The sequence below is a fragment of the Anopheles funestus genome, chromosome 2RL (assembly GCF_943734845.2).
Source record: "Anopheles funestus chromosome 2RL, idAnoFuneDA-416_04, whole genome shotgun sequence".
NCBI lineage: Eukaryota > Metazoa > Arthropoda > Insecta > Diptera > Culicidae > Anopheles > Anopheles funestus.
This window is the reverse complement of record NC_064598.1, coordinates 32,471,763-32,494,154: the sequence shown is the minus strand read 5'-3', so window position 1 is coordinate 32,494,154 and position 22,392 is coordinate 32,471,763. Positions and strand designations below refer to the sequence as shown.

The following is a 22,392-nucleotide window of genomic DNA, read 5'->3' as shown; positions in this document are numbered from 1 at the left end:
ACACAAAATATTGATGTAACGTTAAAAAATCTGTAAAGCCTCAATCATACCTCATTTGTGATACAATCTACATCCCTCCAGCTTGGAAAATCTATTTTCTATTTTGTAGCTAATTTTAACGAAACCACCCCCCTCCCCCCTTCCACCCCCCGGGGGGAAAAATAGTTTATCTGAAAATAGCACTCGCATAACCATTGCATAGAACCGCGTGGCAAACCGCGTGCCATGTACGCTAACAAAACAAAACCGTATGTAAACGCATACAAACACGCATTTTCCCATGCACATTACCAGTGGGGAATAAGGGAATAAATAAATCGCCGGTAAATATGAGATATCTGAGTGTCCCATCGCGCTCCACCGTTAATGCCGGTTTTATGTGAACGAGTCACTCACCAGGCGTCTCCATCGCTTGTGGGGAAAATCTCGATTCATATGCGTAAAGAGCAAAGTGCTCTTTTGTCGCTCTTGGCTCTTCATTACGCTCTCGCGAATTCTGACATCATCACTCTCTACCGTCAGCTCAGCTGACCGAAACAAAGCCTAGCGGTATGCAGGCAGACGGGAGACGTTGCAGTATTTTGAACTCGCGACCGTACTCGGGCAAGGAGTATGATTCAGTTGCAAACGTGTTGCCAGACGAGTTGGTACGAAAACGCGCGCGCACTTGTGTCAGTCATACGGTAGCGGTTTTTGCTGGAACGCAACCATTACCGCATAAAATTTGTGCAGAATATTTCCGTGTAGATTACCACATACACGACCAGAGGGAAATCGATTTGTGCTTCAGCCTGATGACGGGTGTTTCGGCACATCTCGCGGCACAATGCGTGTGAATACATATCTGTCCAGTATCATGGTGACCCGGGGGTAACCCGAACCTAACGTCTAAGGCGGCTACCGACTGTGGTACCCGTATACGGGTACGTTGTTCGCTCTTTCTCTCCCAGGATATCTCTCTCATACACCAAATACACTCTGCGGACTGCAGATAAACCAGCAGACGGTTGGACGCCTGCCGTACAGAAGGCAGCAAGCAAATATCGTCACGAAAACGGAAGAAGATCAAAGTAGCAATAATAACAGCAGCAAAAGGTGAACAAAACCTTCCCATTCACCACAACAAAATTTCCCCCACGCCGTGGAAAACTCGCTCGAAAAGTGTTTCATACTGCAGTGCTTTCCGCCTCATATATCCTTTTTTTTGTTGTTGTTTGCTTGGTGAATTTAGGAGTTTTGTCTCCAGTGAGTTTTGCTGCAGTGTACCAGGGGGTGACAAAAAGTGAAAAGGGAAAGAAAGGGGTGCGTGTGTGTAAGCTGTGTGTGTGTCTGATGTGTTTGTGGGCACGTGAGCGTATGGACCGTGCTTTCAGCGGATGCGATTGATGATGCGGTGACCAGCTCTTTTCTTTCTTTCCGTGACCCTTTTCGTGACCCTTCCGTGACACGGTTGAGGTAAAAAAAGTCATAGCAACGGTTACGATATGTAGCCTTTACGGCAACCTGATGCAGTATTGATCATCCTTAAGAAAAGTGTTTTTGGTGGTGTTCGTTTACATGGGGAAGTTGTGATGTGGAAGTTTAATATTTGAAGTAAAATCAATTGCTTTTGCTGTCAGATCAGGGTGTTAATAATGAAATGCACCTAAAGTGAGTGGTAAAGCTGGTAAATAGTGCTTTCAATTTCGCAGTGTTTATTGTGTGACCGTTCCTGTACCCCTATTGCTAAAGTTCATACTTTCCGTATGGGCATGTTTCTATAGGAATAACGCATACGCTGCAGTAACAGTACTAAAAGGATACACAACATCATGCAACGTTAAGGAGTGAAGAGTAAGTATCCCTTATTTTCGTCACAACCAAAACCAACAAAAAACCTCTCAAAATCACAAACTCTGGAAACTGTGGCTAAAGCTCTGTAGCTAGTTTGGTTTAAGTTTTCATCTGATTTCTCGTGGTTTAGAAGGCGCTATGCTACAAAAGACGGCTGAAACAAAAGGACAAATTCATTTCACAGTTTGATGGGTTCAAACACAGTGTGTATATGCTTTTAAAAAGAAAAAAAATCTTTTTCACCAACTAGGAACCGTGAAACAGAAGGGCACACACTAAGTGCCGCATGGTGAATTTGTCTTTTTTTTAGTTTTGATACTCTTTCAGCTTCCATCTCAACCATCCGTAAAGATCTTCTCTTTGTGGCGCATTCAGAATATACATAGCACCTCTTACGCGATGGTTTCTTGCTCCGAGGAAGAACTCTACGTTACAAACCGTGCACAACGCTGCGAAGATTTGGATATAAAATGTTAAAACGTGATTTGAACGACTGTGATGCTCTCACACTAACACAGTAATATCCTTTTTGTAACGAAGCTGCAGCCTCTGCCGCTGTCCCAAGTTGATAAAACCTTACACCCATGACCCGCTTTTCCTTTGCGGACTTGCGACATTGAAGCGATTTTGCGAAAATACGCGAAAGCAACCGCACGGTTTGCTCGGACGCTCTAAAAATACCTGTGGTACCGTTTTGGTGCGTTCGGGGTTTTTTGTGCGATGCCAAACCATATCGGTGGTCCCATGTCACATCGGTGATTACTCTTTCGTTTCAAACTCAACCTACAATCCTATGTGTGTGTACACGCCGTCTCTTGGTAGGGAAATTGGTTTACTTTTGCATGAAAAAGCGGAAATTAAACACAATTTTCTTCAATATTAATAGTAAAACTATCTTCACAGAAACAATTTAGATCATTTAGAATCTTTCCTGTTTTGAAAAGAATAGAAAAGAATGAGGGTTCAATCATTTTTTTAATTGTTGCATTTTTGAAAGGCAGTAAAGGTAGTTGTGAAGAAAATGATTAAACATTTTTTTTATCCCCTATTAGGAAAGAATTCACGAATTGGTCTTCATTTCCCGGTCGTTTTATAAAGAGATAGAGGTCCGAAAACGTGCCTTTCGCGCTTATTTATACCGTTTTCAAGCGACCGTTATATCGACCATTTTGTCACAATGTTCCGACTTGTGTTATGATGAGCTATATAGTCTGAAATCTGTCATCACGCACACAACGACGCGTTGTTATTTACAATACTAGTCAAACAATTGTCAAACATTTTTAAAATAGTTTATTTTGTTCAAAATCAAAACTTTTAGTAAGTTAAATAAAAAAATCTCCATCCTATGTAATATGCTTCAAAAACAAACAAAACAAATTTACTCATACAACATGAATGAATGGATGGATGAGTTGTACCACGGTACAATTGCTTTACCTTTTTGCTTCTTTTTGCACACATGTGTATACCATCAACTTACAGAAACCCTGTAAAATTTTCCATCTAAACCTAGAAGTACAGATTGGCTTGGTCGATTCGCTCAACAAAACAGTGCTCCAGCAGACGCCACTCATCAGTTTCCGGTTGTTTTCGCATCCGGTCCACGCTATAATGACGGCTACCCCGAAGGACTCTTTAGCGCCGTACCATGTGACCGGGCAATGTACGACCCACTGTGGTACGGTACATCAAACATGGCAGATGCATGGTTGCGTTACACCAAGGCTCCGTTTCAGCCGGCGGGGATTGGTCGAAATTTTGCGCTTGTTTGCTATCCATCACCCATGCGAACATTTTCCGGAATTACCATGTGCATCAACATTCCAGTAAATCACACCCATGAAAATGCTACCGGCAGCCTCTTGCTCCAGTATCAATAGTCAAAGTAACGACCAAAGCCGGCAATGCATGGCTCATTCACACCTTTAACAATGTGTCCCAGTACCTTTAAATGTGCGTTTTTTTTTGGGGAAAATATATACACACCTTTAGTAAAATCAATGAGATAGAAGAAACCTTAATTCACACCAAAATATTTATATGCCTCGAGGGAGTTTTTTTTTTAACTCGTGCACTAACATTGCCCCAATGAAAAAGGCATGTAAGCACGATAATATACACGCACTCAGCCATATTAGCACTGGAGCAGTTTATGGTTTAACACATCAAACGCAACGTAACAAACTAATCAATTTCACGATTTTCTGCAGTCTACTATCAAGCACGAAAGGGTAGTCACGCGAAAGTCTACGCCACAAAGAAACGTGAAGCTACCGAAACTATAATCTCAACTTGATTGCACAATGGCATGTCTACGAACATTTTTGTTCGCACGACAAAAAAAAGAATATTGTTTTTCGTATGGACCATACCATTATGGTTCGATCTAAAACTGCATTAAGGACAATTATATAATATTATATATTAGTTTTGTTTATAGAATCTTTTGAAAAGAGTCATTCATATGAATCTTCAGTGAAGAGTCATTCAAATCATGAGCCGATTCCTTCCTAGCCTTTTTTGAGTAAATTAAAAAAAATATAAATTGATGTATGTTATGTTGAAATAAGTTTCTTCTCGCTCAAATATTGCATTAAATAAAAAAAGAATAAAAAATAATAAAAAAAATTCAAATAAAATCTATAAAATTTTCAATCTCCTAGACCTAAAAAAAATAAAAAAATATCTATAAATTTGCCAGTCTCCTAAGGCTGCAAACAAACTTAAATTAAAAAGTGGGGAGATGGGCTTATTCCAAAAGTGCTGACCGGGGGGTAGTGAGGTAACCACATAAATCATCGCTGTCCCGAAACTCTAAGGATTCATAATTCAATGACGATTCATGAATCTTCTGAATAGAGATTCAGAGTCATTCATTCATTCAGTTCAAAGATTCGTTGAGATACTTGAATCAGAATCAGATTCACACTATACTGTTGTGTAATATTTTATGGTGTAAAATATAAATTAAATATTTTTTGCTATGGACAGGAACGATTGTTAATGAAAGATTTTTGTGTAAATCAACAGTAAATCACGATACACGTATAATTATGTCATTGACGCAGATGAGTACATTTTGTGCAACTGCAACAACTGCACTGCAGGTAATTCTACCTCATAGTCAAGTGCAATACTTGCCATTCCACCTACTTGATAATTATTTGGATCAATAGACATTTGAATTTCCGATGCCTAGAATTACAAAATTGAGCTCTGTGTCGCTCTATTTGGTTCTCTGTCTCATTCTCTCCCACTTAGTATTTATTCTTTCTCCCTCATTCGCTCTGAATGCTCAAAACTAGCGAAAGACCACAAACTACATTATTTATACTACCATCGACCACACCACTGTTAATTTTGATGCAGTGCAACCCAAAGTGTTTACCTTCCAATTACAATTTCCCACTGCAAAAGTACAGGTAGCTATTTCCACCGCCTAAATTTCACAACCACTAATCCGTCATTTGGTAACGAACGGAAAGAAGACCTCTTCTGCTTAAGCGTCCCCTTTTTTTGCACCCTTAAATACCCGGAACATCATTCCCACGTGCCCAGTGTCATATTTGCATGTCCCTCCCTATGTTATGGTGGCTCTTCTCCCCTTGATGAATACCATTACCCTTGCTATACAGGGTGTCAAGATCAACAACACCCACCATCACGAATGGAACCAGTCTGATAAAATGGCTTCTCGTTACCCACTTACACCACCCCGGGATAGACCCAAATGAACGCGCCGATGAACGCGTGAGTGAAGGGCTGCCAACTCATGAATCCTAATTTCCGTTGTGGTTCGTTGAATTACGCATTAATTTTCATTAGCAATGAGGGAAAGTTATAAATTCGATTTTTTCCCACATTTTTTTGTTGTTGCTGTCCCCTGATTTGATTAAGCGACTTCGTTTGGACAGTCGCTCCTGCTGTTTGGTGCATTTGTGATCGCTTAACCATTAGCGATGAAGCGTTTTGAGTTTATCAAAATGTATGAGTGTGTAAAAAAACCCTCATAAATATTCAATGCATAGTTAGTACTGCAGTGAAGTTGCTCAACTAACAAGCTCTATTTAATTCTCAGCATGCTTCAAAGAGCAGTGATTTACGTTTGATTTTTAGTGAAGCAAAAAAGTTCAGATAATGCACAAGGTGGTCTCATTTTTCGATACATTCGATATAAAGAAGATATTTTAGAAAGTTATATGATGAAAAAAATAAAAATTAATTAAGTGAAAAGTTATAACAAACTGTTGCTTATTTTAACAAGGATTGTTTACATTGAATCATTTAAATGTAACATGCGTAAGTAATAATGAATTCAGCCTTAAAACCTAATAAAAATATTTTTGATCTATCAGGGTGAGTTGACCTATAACGTATATGATCATTTTCCCGAAACAAGGGTTGAGGTATACCAACTTCGTGCATATTATGTTCTATTGTAGGCGGTGAACTTAACATTTAAAGGAACCAGGTACGGTACGAAACTGTCCGGATTATTTCGCGAAACTTAAGATTCCTGGAAGGCGCTAAAAATGTATTGAGCTAAGCGGAACTGAGGCATCGATTTAATTGCTCAATTGCTGACAATAAGGCAAAATGGCGTAATAATTAAAATATAAATCAATATTTACTCTAGGCAGTCGAAAATCGTATTTCCCGTGGCATGAGTACTAACAAATGGAAACGGATGATAAAATCTAGTCGTACGTTAGTGGGTGGCGATTGTTTAAATGTGCTAACTGAGACTTTTGGGATTAGGAGGGCCATAAAATTCTAGAAAAGACTAAACCTGATCTGACTAACGATCACAACAGAATTTAAATGGATGTTTGATTCATTCGAAAGATCATCTGATTACCACAATTATTAACATATTAAATGTATGACGTCTAAAGCTGAGTGACTTGTCAAGAAGGCTAGCCTAGCTCTCTAGCATGTAAAGGATGTTTTAGCGAACTCTTGTCAATATTGTAGTCAACAAGGGTAGAAGATTTAGATCTCTAAAACGACGAGACTTGAAGTTTTTCATCAGATAATGACAATCAATTACGACAACACCAAGAACTAAAAACGTCTATTACATGTTGAAGACGAAGACAATTACTAGCATTTTTCATAGAGACATACAGCTTGACATCATACGCAAACATCAGTATGTTATAATCGTCAGGTGGGTGGTATCTTCAATGTAAAGCATGAACAGGAGCGAACCAAGTTTGCTGCCTAGTGGAACATAAGAGTTGTAGTAGAAGAATGTCTATAAAAGATAACACACTTCAAATTTAATAGGATTTAATTTTGTTTTAACTTTACTTCAAAAAACTTCGAGGATTACATGAAAAATAGTGTTTGATAAAAACGATAGCAATATGTTCGATATTCACTAATTGAGTCGGTTTAATATGGGTCATTCGTTAGTTGGCACCTCAATAATTGGGTCGTATACCAACTAAATATGAAATAAGCGTGATTTTTCCATCTATTTTTATTCCAATTGACAGTTTGACATTTGTTAAACAACCCTACGATACGTTGGCAAGAATAGATATGTCAATTGTACATCAAAGTTAAATTTCCGACGCTAGATGGAATCGGATTTATTTGTGCTATTATGCAGTAAATTTAATTACATTAACATTTAAGTTTACTTCAATTTTCATAACATTCTTCACAGTTAACAATTTGACCTAGATACCAAATATGATTGAAACGATTTTTCCCTATTTCCTGTCATTCACTAAGCGATGCTGATAGTTTACAACTAGTATTGCAAAAGCATGGCGGTCCGCATTGAAGCGACACAAAATATCAAAAAACAATTTCCGCCTGAAAAAAATCACTGATCACGCTATAAGTCAGACACGCCGTACACACCTTTTCCTAGACGGTTCGGTTTATTTGGTGTATTTTTAGCAGCTAAACCGACATTTTCATCGTAACCGTCGCCGGTGCGCGACGAAACCGAACAACCGAATTATTATCTGTTCTTAGCATCGGCGGAATGTTTTGAGTTTTGCTCCCCGTTTTGCCGTCAACCGGTTAACCCCGAAAACGGCACTCGGTTACGCTAATTGCTATGTTGCCATCAAGCACGAGCATCAACACGAAACGGCCCCACCGATGTGGGGTGTGTGACGGAGTTGCCAAAAATAATTTCGCTTTGCAACAAATGATGGATGGACGATGGTGTTGCCTCGCAGCGGCACAACAAATAAACAACAGAGAGAAATGAGAGAGAGAGAAAAGGCAAGAGAGTGAAGTGTTGATTTCGGTTCGCTTCTTTCAAGTTGTGTATCTCATTTTCCTTACCCCTAGATATCCTTCGCCGTACCGAAATGTATCTCACCGACACCCTCTTTTAGCTTCGCATCGTACATCATCCGCACAGAATAATCTTACGTCGTTGTTTTAACGTTCCTTTCTCTGTAGGTTGTCTCTTGAAAACCAATTCTAATCGAGTGCAACTAAGTGTTTTCCTTTGTTCGGTTGACCGACGACGTTAAATATCTTCGTGTTTGAAGATGTTGAGTGCTTTTTGTTTACTCTTAGGTCCATTTATTTGCTAATTTACACGAGAAGGTAAGATAACAAGTCGAGTTTTGTTTTTCATTATTAGCAAATGCCTACATTTGATGTTTGCTTTAGAAGATCAGACAAAAGAATCAATTATTCTGTGGTTTTGAAGCAATTGAATTACATTATTTGCCCCTAAAGAGGTGTATTCGTAGCTTTGAAATAATCCACTGATTCGTAACATGATGAGTTTTGGACTGATATTAGTCTCGATAAACATTTGCTTCAAGTCCAGTATACCGACAGGTGTCTCATAATGAATTTGTTTGGTAAAATGTGAATTACCTTTAAAATGTCAAATATTAACTCTTTATATAAAAACATCCAATGTCTACTAATGATTGGTAGACCCTCAATTTTCCTGGAGTCACATTAATCCGACTCCGAGACTTTCCGGAGAAAACTCCGGAGAGACTCCGGCATTATTAACGCCCGGGGGATGAGGAGCTCCAGAGTAATTCGGTATCAACTAAGGAGTAATAAACTAAGGAGTCTACTTTGGAGTAATTAGGAGTCTATTCCAGAGTAATCCGGAGTTAACTTCCGAATAATCCGGAGTTGACTTCGGAGTAATCCGGAGTCTACCCTGGAGTAGTCAGAAGTCTACTCCAAAGTAATCCGGAGTCAACTTGTGATTCTTCCCAGAGTTGCATCCGGTTTTTATACGTCGGAGTCGGAGTGGATTAATGAATCCACTCCAGAGTACCCACAACTAATGTGTAATAAATTTTCATCTACCAATCACAAGGTACTAGGCGAACCCTGTAACGAAATATTTCTTAACTCCACACCTCAACTGTTTTCCTGTTTAGTAAACCACTAATACGAAAATAATACGTTGCTCCTTACACTCGTCACGACCTTCAATTACCGTAAACTAAACCAATGGTACTACCACTTATCAACTAGCACCAGCACACCAAGCTCTTAATAAACAAATAAAGGCTGCTGATGAAATGCACAACAGCGGCAGCAAGCAAAAGGAACAATGATCGCACTTTTCACAAGCATTTCCGTAAACATTGCACTGCTCACTTTCACAGCGGGACGTTTCGTTCCCGCCATTCAACCTTCATCTCCAGTTTTAATACAAAAAGACAACAAGAGGCTGATGCTTCTTCATCCACGAAAACCGCTCAGCGTGAGTTTTAGCTTTCCCAAACAATGAGCGAACGGTACGGCTTTGTGTAAGAGAAAATTCGTTTACGGAATGTGTCAATTTGGCCTGTCCCTCTGTAACGCGTCACCATCGCTCCGAGGGTGTACCCGTGGTACCGGGCACTTTTTGTGCTGGAGGTTAAACAAAAGGCAAACGCCGCGTTGAAAGCATTGGATAGATAACTTCGACCCTCTTGCTGAAAATGCTGGGTCATTCGGTCGGTAGGAAAATTGTATCTTTTAACGAAAGTTTATATTTGACACTTTAAGCTTTACCAACCATACCTTTGCCAATGCATTCGCAATGCAATTTTAATGTCATCTAATTTCTTATTTGTGTGAAATTTATTTTTATATCTGAACGTGTTTTTGCTACTCAATTTTTTCCCTCTTTCATCTCGATTTTCCAACCTGCTTGACACATCCGTAATGAAGCTGACATCCGTACGTATCATACCAAACGACAGAAACTTATACTGTTTTCCATTCCTTGCTGTGCTGCTTTCGTACAAACATGCAGATGCTGGCTTCTTCCCTGACATTAGAGCTGCCACTGCTGTCAGACAGTAAAATACAATAGCAAACGGAGGGACGGTTGTTACAAAGATGGCAAAACAGAAAGTTACGTCCCGTCTTCATACCGTATACTACAGTATCACCCCTCCAATTCAATGCAAAAAAAAACATCAAGTGAGAACAATTTTATAAATACCAGCATCCTTCACGCTGTAAAACAAACGCGAATGAGAACGCCTATTGGTGGTATAAGAAACTGGCTGACTGTGTGCTTTAAGCATCGTTTTGTTTTCACACCAGAGTTGTAGCTTCGTATTTCTAGCGCACCTTCATATAATCTCTCGTCCCGCACACTTAATGCTCTTAACATGAATATTTATGTGTAAAGAGCAAGCAGTTTTCTTCTTTTTTTTACTGTTGTAAGAGACACAATAACGAAACATCTCGCAATGTCCACACTTCGGAAGCTCCCATTTCCCCCCGCGGAAACCCGAAAGGTTAAGTTAAAAATAAAATATAAAACAGTACGCCACACCAGTTATCATCCGGATTGCTAAGACGCTTGAGGGAATTGAAATTACGCGCCCGAAACGCGTTCCGTGACTGCCGTTTTGGTGTTGTTTTTTTGTTGTTTCTCTTGACACTGTTTCTCCCCGCCCAGGAGGAAGCTGGTTTGGAAAGATTGGAGCCGAAAGTCGCATGCGTCATCCTGTGCCGGTCATCAAATTGCGGACGATTTATTGGATTATGTTTCATTTGTCAATTTTTTTTTTGGAAGCAGTGTGGCACGTGGACATATTATTGTTTGGTGTTGTTTTGTTTTTATTTTAGCTTTTCCACCATACTCTAGAAAGAAAGTTTTAGAGCTTTTACGAAAAAGTTTCAATATGACATTTTCTTGAACGTTTTACTAAGTTTTGTTTTTGTTTTGCTTTGCAAACTTGAAACGTCAGTCAATCGGAAAGAATTAATTAACCGTCAAGCATTACATCAACAGCAAATAATCCTAAGTACCAACTTCACCGCTTCAGAGAGCGCAATGGTTAACATTACCTCACATTAAGTCGTTAAGTTTCATTTTATTCGATTATCGGTATGATAAATGGCAAAAAACACGGAGACAGCATGATGATCACCTCCCTTGGAAAGACCAGCAGCTGCAAGATGCTTTCGCATTTACCGGCAAAAACCGATCCGTGGTTGTGTGTGCGTCTTGCTCGTGCTGGAGCTTGAATTTCACATTAATTTGTTTACATCCTTCGTTTGCAAGTATCCGGAATGCCCGTCAGCACCCAGGGGTACCCGTATTTCGAACGAAAATTTGATTGCTTTGGATGATTTATTTTATTTTGTCGCACATCACCATTTCGGGTAGTCAGTTCATGGTTTCAGTTTTTGGGGATGGTGGAGTCAAATTTTATGTTGAATATTTTGGCGCAATACTCTTACCCCTACCGGGCGGGGGTAATACGCCTTTTGTGCCGGGTTTTCGTTCGTTACGCTTAATTTTTCCCTTCCCTATACATCGTATTTTCCTCTTACGCAAGGCGTCGCATTACTCGTCTCCTTTTTACCCCGTGTGGAAGATTTTAAAGAAAACGACAGCTGACACCATTATCCTATCGACTTACCGATGGGGCTGCTCATAAATCATTTCTAATGATAAATCAACCTATAAGGCGTTGGTGATTTGCTACTTTTCTCCACAGGCAAACTTCTTTTCGGTGCTGTAAATGTTATCTATTAGGTGAACGGTATAGTTTCATCGTATTCTGTGGTGCATGGAAAGATATTTAGCATTTCGTAACTGTAAGTTTAATTTTACCATATACGGTTTACATCCTCACTTGCCCGGGGGTGTATGTGATAAACGGCGCCGGTCCACATGACAGGACCGGGGATCAAATCCCATTCGGACTGTCCCCTCGTAGAAAGCACTGACTATTCGGTTACGTGGGCAACGTGACCTTAGAGGTCATTAAGCAAAAAGACAGAGAGAGAGAGAGAGAGAGAGAGAGAGAGAGAGAGAGAGAGAGAGAGAGAGAGATAGACGGAAAGAGATAGAGCGATATTCTCAAACAGGTTGCGTTAGAACTGTTTATTTCACTCTAACATTTGCTTAAAATCAATAAATTCATAAAGATTTCACCAAACGCGACTTGACAAAAAGCCAAATAAGTTTTTTTTTATATTTAATAGTTTCCAACGCAAAACCCATCCTTATAGACCATAACTTTAGGAGTTGCCTGATATTATGTTTGATCGTTCTCATCCAACACCAGTCTGCCGTACGTTTTACCGGGCAGAGCTTATCCTTTCGTGCTAGTAAAAGCAAACACGGGAAATCAATACCGTCCCTTGGACTTGTGGGCCAAGTTCGTAACTCTGCTGCTACTAATGCGAAAAGACATAAGCCATCGGCCGGAGACACGGATTCACGAAATCGAACCAACACAATTATAATACACACGGACACAAACGCACACATCTATAGATACATACACAGCTCTCGTTTATATTATTTGAATCATTACCAGCCAAAGCACGAAATCTTACGTTTTTCTTTCTTCTCCTTTTTCAATATTAATTTCAGATTGCCTCATCCGGATGCCCGGTTCACCAAAATCTACTCAACACATTGTTGTGCGCAAGAAACCTAAGGGCGGTGTTTCACAACGTTCTTCTGAACGCTCCTGCCCGACCACTATCGATTTGGTGCATGATGTGAAAGTCAGAGAATAAAACAAAAGAAAACAAAATTTCCCAACGAACCGGCAAGCGAAAAGTGAAGATTTTGTTTCTTTTATTAAATTAAACCATTTTTGCTTTCGACAAGAGATGTGAGGTGGAAGTTACAAAATGATTAAAAAGTCCAAAACATCCAGCCGGGAAAAATACGATCCCCCGACGTTTTGTTTGCGAGTGTTGGAGTAAGTGGTGAAAACCTGGTTAAAAACGCAATGCCCATTCTATTACACATCGAGTGAACAAAAAAAATCGCTTGCCGACACTAAAGCAACATCTGAAAATCGCACCTTATGGGCATCTTCCGCCCATTTGCTAAGGAAGTTACTACTGGAATGGAAATACGCTAACGGAAGTGTGACTGTTGGTTGCAGGAAAAGCGTACTGCCCGTGTAAAGTGTAACCACTTGCCGACGAAGCAAACTGACACCGGGCCGTGTTTGATACAAACGGTTTCACTTATTTCATACCCACTTCCCATTGTGAGTTTTCCTTTTTGTATTTTTTTTTCGGTAACCTATACCCAAAAAAAAGGCTCAATACAACCGGTTCCTATCTTGTCATAGTATTGCAATTTTTCTGCAAACTACAAGCTTCGGCATTCTCGGAAATTTTCATTCGATCCCGCGATTTTGGGCAGAGTACGCCGCGTTTTTCTGCCAAACTGGATAAATTGAGTGTCCGTAGGTTTTGAAATCGACACCAGAGCAACGCCGGGAAAAAAACCGGCACACCGTGGAACGTGTAACCGTTATAGTACACAATGAATAGCAAGCTGCATCTGCTGGCTGTGCCCTTGCTCAGCCTGTTCATGGGCTATGTAGGTAAGTATTGCAGGTGCGCCCTTTTGTAAAGGGACCGTATTTTTATCGCTTTTGTTAAGTACTCTCGACAGTCGCTTTTGCACTACGGTTTCTGCTACGGTACGGTTCACTGGAAGTCTTATTTAAGTGGAAAATACTCAACTTCAGAAGTGTTTTTAAAAGAGAAAAAAACGAAAGTAAAAATAGTAACAAAACTTTATTTAAAAAAAATCACGAAAATGGTTCTATTTCAACGATGTGCTTTCGAACGAAGTGGGTAGAAAAACTTTCTACCAAATTATATGTACACTCAATCAAAGCGATACATCAACCTATTCCATCTAGTTTCCCTCACTACTTTCAGTTAGTGTTAGTTATTTTTAGGTAAGTCAAATGTCAAAAGCTTTTCCACACGATACTATGACTACTTTCCTCCTAATAAGAGTTTTAGACAGATTTCCCCCACAGTAGCATTCAGAAACGTTTGCGTGTACGACAAACTTTCGTCTGACGACATCGGCCTCGAAACTTGGAAAAAGCAACAAAACTTTTTCACCTATCCTCTAAACCACACGCATCCACACACACCCTAAATGGATGATATTTAATTTCTACCAATTCCAACCAAACTGGGCCTGAACTATGGTTCAGTTTGGATGAGGGAAAAGTACTCGATGGAGAAAAAAAAATACCACACCATCTAAGTGGTGTGAGAGTGGTGTGTTGATCCTTTCCCAACTTGTGGTTTGACTCTTCACCGAAGTCATATGTTTAGCTAATGGAACGGCTTCTACAGATTCTAGAGCAGAGTAGAGGTTACATTCTTATGGCGGTCCTGCAATGTGTATCTTTTCCTAGCTTAGTGGTTAACCAACTATTAACAGCAAAAACAATTTACTTTTAACTTCATGTTTTCAATCATGTTTAAATGGTAGTTGGCATTTGATTTTATTCACTGATTGCGCAGATCTCTTGGGGTGCGTCAATCATCATTGGAAAAAAATTGTAACATAGCGAAGAATAATTTGTTAATCATTTATAGAGAATACAATCTCTATCATTACAGATAAATATAAAAAACGAATTAAGAGAAATTATATAAGGCACTGGAAAACGAGGCCTGACAAAAACGAAACAACAGAGCTTTTGTCACTTTTTTTAGCTTTTGACAGATTTTTATAACTTATAATTTCCACGACAAAAAGTTGATAACATTTTTGACATAAATTTTTGATAACAAGTTTGACGTTAGTTTTTTACGTCAACACATATTCACGAATGTAAATAAACTCGTTTCAAAGGTTTATTTCCCTGTTCTTTATTAGTTCTGTGTCTAAAATATGGCGAAATCTAAATAAGCAATTAAAGTGTTCTTCTTTTTGTCAAAGTGTAGTGATTTTTTATCTAATTTCATTTGATTAAACAATAAAGGTATGTTAAATCATAATTGGGTATATCCTTGGTATTCGAGCAAGTTGCATACATAAATAGAGAAAGCTTTTTAAACAACGAAGCAACGGGGTTTGTCAAAAGAACACTTTTTTTCCTTAACCTACGCTTGATGGTACGTTACGGTAGGGATTCACCGTACATCATGCATTACAAAGTCAGTCCTAAGCTAGACTCAGGTCCACCCATAGCAGGAACTAATTATACACTCCACTTACGTACGTTTAATTTACCCTAACGAGTATGCAACTGCATACTTAGCCCTGCATCACGGCAATCTAGCACGGATGCAGTATGGCTTTGTTCGCTTGATTTTTTTTTCCTTCTCCCCACAGCAAAAACACTTAACCTTTTCGCCTTTTGCCGTACCAATCGGTCGAAAAAGGTCCAAGCTGCAGTGGCACTCGTCGCCGGATGCAATAAGCTATGTCAATGTTTTTGTAATCGTACGTGCACATGTCGAGCAGTTTTTTCGAGTTACCGTTCACATGTTTTCGCTAAGCATTCATTCAGCATGTCTCGATTTTCTTTTCACTTTTTCGTTCATAATAGTTTATGGCTACTGCCTGGGAGTCTTGCAAAACACTTCGCACACTTCCCAGTAGCGATTTGTTGAGCTCTTCTTTTCAAATCTTGTACTTACTTCAAATGTTTCTCACCGTGCCACATATGCGCCGAGGCAAAGCTAACTCAAACACGGCCTTGCTAGTTTACAAAGACTCGAGCCCGAGCACCACTTCACTTGACCGAGGTCAAAACCACCCAGCCGTAAGGAATGTGTGCGAAAGCATAAGCGTGGATAAGGAAATAACAGCCACTAGTGAAGTAATCGGCGCAAAGTGAAGTCAACACAGACATTTTGCCACGCACATTCTCACATGCTCACAAGCCTTGCACAGTGTGGCGGAAAGACATTCAAAGAATAGAAAAGAACCACCAAACACCCTTAAGCGCGTAAGGAAGATATGGAGAGAGAGAGAGTTCCAAAAGGAATTATAACTGCGATATGCTTTCGTACTGACAGCTGCTAGCCCGAAGGAACGCTTTTTTGCAAGTATGCCCTTTTGTACGCGAGAGCGATCGAGCTAACCACTACCAGCTTCACATCCCGGTTCCCCGTTGGTATGTCTTCCGGTGTGCACAAGGACACTTTTCAAGCGAGCAATAAACATTGTTGACAGCCACCGTCCAAGTGGCGTTATGCATTTTTCTGCCCACACGCCCAGCTCGAAACATTGTTTCCTTCCGGTTGCGTGTGCTAGGCTCGGTTCAGTGGTAGTAGTAGGCGGCAAAACTCAAGTAGTAGTTGTGGATTGTTTCCGACCTAGGCCAGATGTTGGCCGCGCAGTACCGTAAGGGGTTTTGCCTGATGTGGCAAATTGAAGAACCGTTTCCGTCACGCTTTGCTGTTGCAATTTAGCTTTTACTCACCGGTTCTGTTTAGAGTATTCGGGTTATGCTCCCGATCAAAGCTGATCTTGATGCTTTCTATTGGACCCACTTTCAAGTTTTGGCTAATGGATATGAATTTCTTGATAAAGCACCGAAATTCTGATACGAATTGGACAGTATATGTCAATACCTTCATGACTCTCTATCTCTCTTCTTGGCTTTAACGATCTTACAGGTCACGCGGGCCATTTCTGGCTTACTAGACTTTTTTTTACTGCGTAGCCGGATAGTTAGCCCTTGCTACTGGGGGACGGTTCGGATGGGATTTGAACCCGGTCCTACCGTGTGGACCGGCGCCGTTTATCACATGCACCACCGGGCCGCCCTTCATGACTAAAGTCTGCGAAGACAAGGCTACGTGGTGAAAACATGTCTAAAAAGCTAGAAATGGCCTGCGTGACCTTCTAAGGTCGTTAAGTCAAGAAAGAAAGACCTAGTAAATCATTAAGCCAAGAAGAGAGAGAGAGAGAGAGAGAGAGAGAGAGAAAGATAGAGATAAAAAGAGAGAGAAAGAGAGAAAACGAGAGAAAGAAATAGAGAGATAGACAGAAATAGACAGAGATAGACAGAAAGATAGAGAGATTTTGAAGTGTTCAAAATATGGCGTTGACATGTTCAACAAAATTGTTAAGCAACGATTTCAAGTTGTGGCAGCAAGTTGTGGATTGTATATCGAACTTATAGCAAAGATTTTTAACAATTTGTTTGTTCAACAATTCTTTTGTACGTATCAATACGGCCAAGCCGTTCTATCTGAATAAAACAAAAATCTTTGGTACGCCATCTTTTATACAATTCAATAGCTTGCTGAATGTGTCAATCATACGCCTAAACAAAACAACAAAAAATTAAATATTTATGACTAAAAAGGCATATACATCTACATCTAAAACCTTATTCCTTTCACAAATTCTACGAAACAATATTTTCTCAACATTAGTTACACTTTTTCATCCATTCGAATAGCAATCGGCACCTCACTAATCTTATGGTTAATGTCTACATGAACAACACCCTCTTATAACGTTAAAAGGGAATTAAATTTACGTAGACTACAGCATCCCTCAAATCTCGGTTAACTCCCTACGGGGACCTTTTCCCAACAGGACAGAATCTCCACAAAAACATTCATTTGCTAGGAAAACATTAAATCTGAAGGTACAAATTTCACCCACCCTCATCGGGGAGACGACAATTGGAAAGGAAACGCTGTGCCTAATGTGAGCACGAAAGCCCAAATAATTCATTTACCATAGCTGATACACCAGCGCACACCTTCTTTTCATCACCGGTGTTGGGCAAACAGTTTCATTGATCGGAAAGTTTTCCACACACCTAACACACGCAAACGTTGAAATGGAATGGTAAATTTGATTTGTAATCCAAATTAGCACATCCAACCCTTTTCGATTGCTCGGCAGACGGCAGGACGCTTGGCGTGAAGCCAGTTTTGGGATGATCCATTCGGATGAGAATTGCGCCTCAAGTTTCAACCCTTTCAGCGGGAAAGTGTGGAGAGTGTGTGGATTTACGAGCACTCATCACCGTTTTCATTTCTAGCTTAGACGTACATTTTGGACGAAACTCAAACGCTCATTTCAATGTCATGCGAATCAATACAATGACGCTTTCAACTGTTGAATGACAATAGGATTTAATCAGGATTATTTACAGAAATGTCCATCATTTTACGGGGAATTCAATCACGTACCAATAAAATGTGTTGTACAGTAAAAATATGAAACAATCAATGTTGAAATTAATTCTCAATTAATCATGTCGTTCAATAGCAATAAATACTCTGACATCCGTGACATACCAATCGTTTAAATTTGAACATATGTACTTAAAACCAATCAATATCGTACATATCACAAGTCAGTACCACTCATTAAATCAACAAAGGAAAGTAACGTTTGTATGCTGTGGATTGATGAACAACCAGCCCGATAGTAACAACGAACAAACATGTTTGCATTCACATCAATACCATGATCGATCTTGTGTGGAATAAACACATTATAAGCACGTTTCCCACATCTCATCATCTTGTGTTCATTTCAAATCCCTTGGGCTAATGCAATCGAAACTACGAACATAAAGTTCCACGTACATCTTTTTCACTCACATTACTCCCCTCATATCGCTTTGCCCGTATTATCCCGCTAGCGCTATCGACATCGGGATAGAACTGTGTTCAAATTCCATCCACTTCCCCACTCATTACTATGATGAAAAGGATTACTCCCAGCCATCTGTGTAGCAATCGATTACCAACATTCAAATATTAGCCTGCAGCTTCAAACGCTAGGAATTACCTTTCATGTGTATTTCCACTCCTTACTGTCAGCTTGAAATATGTACCAAACGATCACAGACCAATCGGTGGTCTACCGACAGCAATCAGACGAATCTCTATGGTGGTATCGATTTTCTTGATGTACGAAAATGTTGATTTCACGATCGATATCGTATATCAGTGTAACAAAAATGTATAAAAATACGTTCTCTACCCAGTGCTTGACTCAGTTTACGTGACTGTGCATCTGTGTTGTCACAAAACCTTTCTTTCTCGCCTATGCTAGGGTTTTCATGTTCTTTCATCGAAATGTTCACACCACTATCGCTAGAAGAGTGAGCTTTTGTTTTACACCGCTCAAACAAATCATAGTCATCAGCAACCATCACATCGGAAGCAATGTCTCATCGACAAAACTAACCAGCAATCATCAACACATGTTCGAACGGGAAAAACAAACAATGAACAGCAACGTGGGATCACGTCTAACTTCCCTGAAGGGTGACTCGCTTCATCGATTTATGAATGATAGGTTTTTTTTTGTCTAGGGCTTAAGTTATCTCACTGTTTATTACTAACAATTGAAGTATTTTTTCTATCATTCCGCTAGGTATTGTTAGATGAAAGATCCGTGATAAATCCAAGAAAATTGTTTTTATATTAGTAATCGATACCATATTTAATCTAAACGAGAATTCTTTGAGAATCATTTTCTTTTTATTGTAGATAAACTTATCTCTTCGTCAATATTTTCCCATCCTCATCTAAAAGCTTACAAAAAACCAATGTTCACTCGGTAACGTATATCAATATTTATCAATCTATCTATTACGTGTGGTACTACCATTGCCATAGAACCACTTCAAGGTCGTATATGTATGTGTACATCGGGGCTGTCAAACTCAATAAACTCTGTTGCCCAAAAGTTCCTAAATCTAAATTATCATGGGCCACCACTTTACTAGGAGCGCCCAGAACCTTTATCCAATGTTTTTATTGTATCCATTTGCTTTATTATGAATTTCATGTATTTATGTAAAATGTTTATTCATTTACACGTACTGCTGTTGTAGTTTCAAATATTATTGCTACTTTAAGCAATAGGAAATAAGAAATATTTTCCGTAGTACATTATTTTTGAACTTATGGTGGAACGAGTAGCAAAACTGAGCTAAGAGGACCGCACTTTTGACAGCTGCGGTGTATTCCAATATATATTTACAATCTGTCACTTTTTATATAGAGCTCTCTCTTTCCTTCGTTCTCTCTTTGCCTCTCTCTCTCTCTCTCTCTCTCTCTCTCCCTCTCTCTCTCTCTCTCTCTCTCTCTCTCTCTATTAAGAACCCGGTCATTTCTGGCTTATTTTACTTATTTTTTACCACGTATTCGGATAGTCAATCCTTGCAACAGAGGGAAGGTCCCTTACGACGCCGTTTAGCACATACGCTACCGGGCTCCCCCTGTCGCCTGTATATAGAGTTACATTTTCCTATTTTTCCCCATATTGCGTAACGAAACAATTTATTCACAGCCATTACTATGTCTCACACAAAATGCTTTCTACCAACTGTCTATCTTTGTTTTCAGCTTCACCATATTTCAGCTCAAAGTCACCTCCAAAAAAGCTATCGCACGCGGAAGCTTACAGCGGTTCTACCATAAAAGCAATCTACTCAGGCAAACTAGCAGCTTCTTGCCACGCCACCATGCCATAGTTTTGGTCGCTTGCACATATTTCTACCGAGCGCGACCGCAGACAACGCGCTAGCATTTGGGTATCCTCGATCGAAGAAGGCAACTACTTGGGAAATTCTAGCTGCAAACCAACAGACCCCCACCCGCGTCCCATATCCCATTTTATCCACGTCAAACGCCCCATTTTCCATTACGCATTCCGGTGCTCTTCGTAGTCGATTATAACGCTTGCTATCTAATTTGCATACATTTCGGCGAAAAATGCTAACGATAATAACCGTCCGGGCAAGCGCACGAAGCCTAAATGCTGCGGCACACTTATTGCCCTCCTAGCCGGCAGCAGAATGGGATGGGATCGTAATATTTCCCACGGATATGTACGTGTCGTGCCGCGGCAATGAATGGGAAACGAATACCATTCGTAAACGGAAACGAATCAGACAGGTTCTGCCTGCCTCCAGTGGAAGCCCACCGCCAAGCATTCAGGTTTTCTGAGCTGTCTCATAAATGCTTGCGGTTTGAGGATGTGCCTGAAGTATTTTAAAATGGCACCAACAATGTACGGCATCGCTCGACTGCTCGCCGACTGCTGGTTTTCCGTTTATAGATAGGAATTCTAGATCGAAAAATAGCTACCGCTTTTCAGTCGTGTATACGTCTTCGCGTGTCGTTTAATGTGCGCATGGGATGGTAATTAAATTAATAAACGTTGAATGACATGGGGAATTATTCACTTTTTTCTCATCTTTTTTATAAATAAACCGCCCAACAAACAAGGAGGAGAGATTTTAAAGTACTCACGGCAGTTGATAAGTGTAAGCTGCATGGAGAAGTGGAAGAAAAATCTCTTTCATTATATTCGAAATTCTTATTTATAAAGCTATCCTTAAACTAAGTAATACTTCCTAAAACCCATCGTTTATACCACATGTATCACAATCAGAATAAACTGTTTACATATAGACAAATAGAAAACATTAAAAAAAATTTCTTACATCGAACAATCCGCTTCGATAAGGGTAAAAGAAAACAAAACCTTCGGCGTCAAAGGTATTATGCCAAATCTTCCCTCCATTTCACACTACCACAGATTGTTCGATAGCTGTTCGAAGGCTTGACTTTTTGTTCAGGGAACGAACAATCAAATGAATGCGTTTTAAGAATCAGGTCAGTCGGAACACAGCCCAAAATCAACGAAAGTTCCAAGTAGTAGCCAAAAAATTAAATTTATGCTTCCCTTTTCACTTGCCAACTCTTCTCCTGTTACCTTTAAGAGTTTTACCTGATAAGGGCAAATAAAAAACCGGAACCTTTTTTTTTCTTCGGGAAAAACGTTGTTTCCAAAGCGTCCCCAAACAATCTAAGAAAATGTTTGTCTTTGTCAGTGACCCGTAGCCAAGAAGTCCGCTATCCGAATGGAAAAGGAATTGATTTTTTTTTGGTGGAAACCATTGCCTTTACCTGTTCACGGTCGTTTTGGATGAATGGTTTAAATTATTCGCAAACAATTCTCAATTCTCAAGCCCCGAGTGGTAGAAGTAGAGCAAACGTATTAACAAATGAAGATTGGTCGGTAGAACGGAAGCGAAAAAAAACCGGGAAAACGCCTCACTTTACGTTGTGTCGAGAGTGTGAGCAATGTAAGCAGGTGTGAATAATGTTGAAGCAAACCTCTTAACCGTCAGCTGTGACTGATGGATTAATGACAGTTTTGGTTGCTGTACAGATAAAAATACCTTCCGTAAAATGTCCGATTAGGACACGAACTACTTCAGTGTAGGATTGGGTTGGCACTCAAAGTTTTACCATTGCTTTACACTTGGTGTTTGGCGACTGCTTCAAAGAAAGAAAAGCTCCATAAAAGAT

General features: G+C 39.8%; 2 protein-coding genes across 5 annotated transcripts in view; one reads left to right on the top strand and one right to left on the bottom strand.

The window, feature by feature from the left end:
- LOC125764278 (furin-like protease 2) overlaps positions 1-22,392 on the bottom strand; it is a 365,455-nt gene that overhangs the window by 308,459 nt on the left and 34,604 nt on the right. The window lies entirely within an intron of this gene.
- The window catches only part of LOC125764369 (uncharacterized), a 47,135-nt gene continuing 25,154 nt past the window's right edge, over positions 412-22,392 (top strand). Inside the window, exons 1-4 of one of the 4 annotated variants that reach the window (XM_049428538.1) lie at positions 412-923; positions 1,620-1,650; positions 1,764-1,833; positions 12,677-13,652. In XM_049428538.1, coding sequence (XP_049284495.1) covers positions 13,592-13,652 — 61 coding nt within the window. In that variant the 5' untranslated portion in view covers positions 412-923; positions 1,620-1,650; positions 1,764-1,833; positions 12,677-13,591. Of the gene's footprint in view, positions 1,096-1,231; positions 1,834-12,676; positions 13,653-22,392 lie in introns of all 4 variants that reach the window. The other 3 variants (XM_049428537.1, XM_049428536.1, XM_049428535.1) reach the window with 3 other exon arrangements.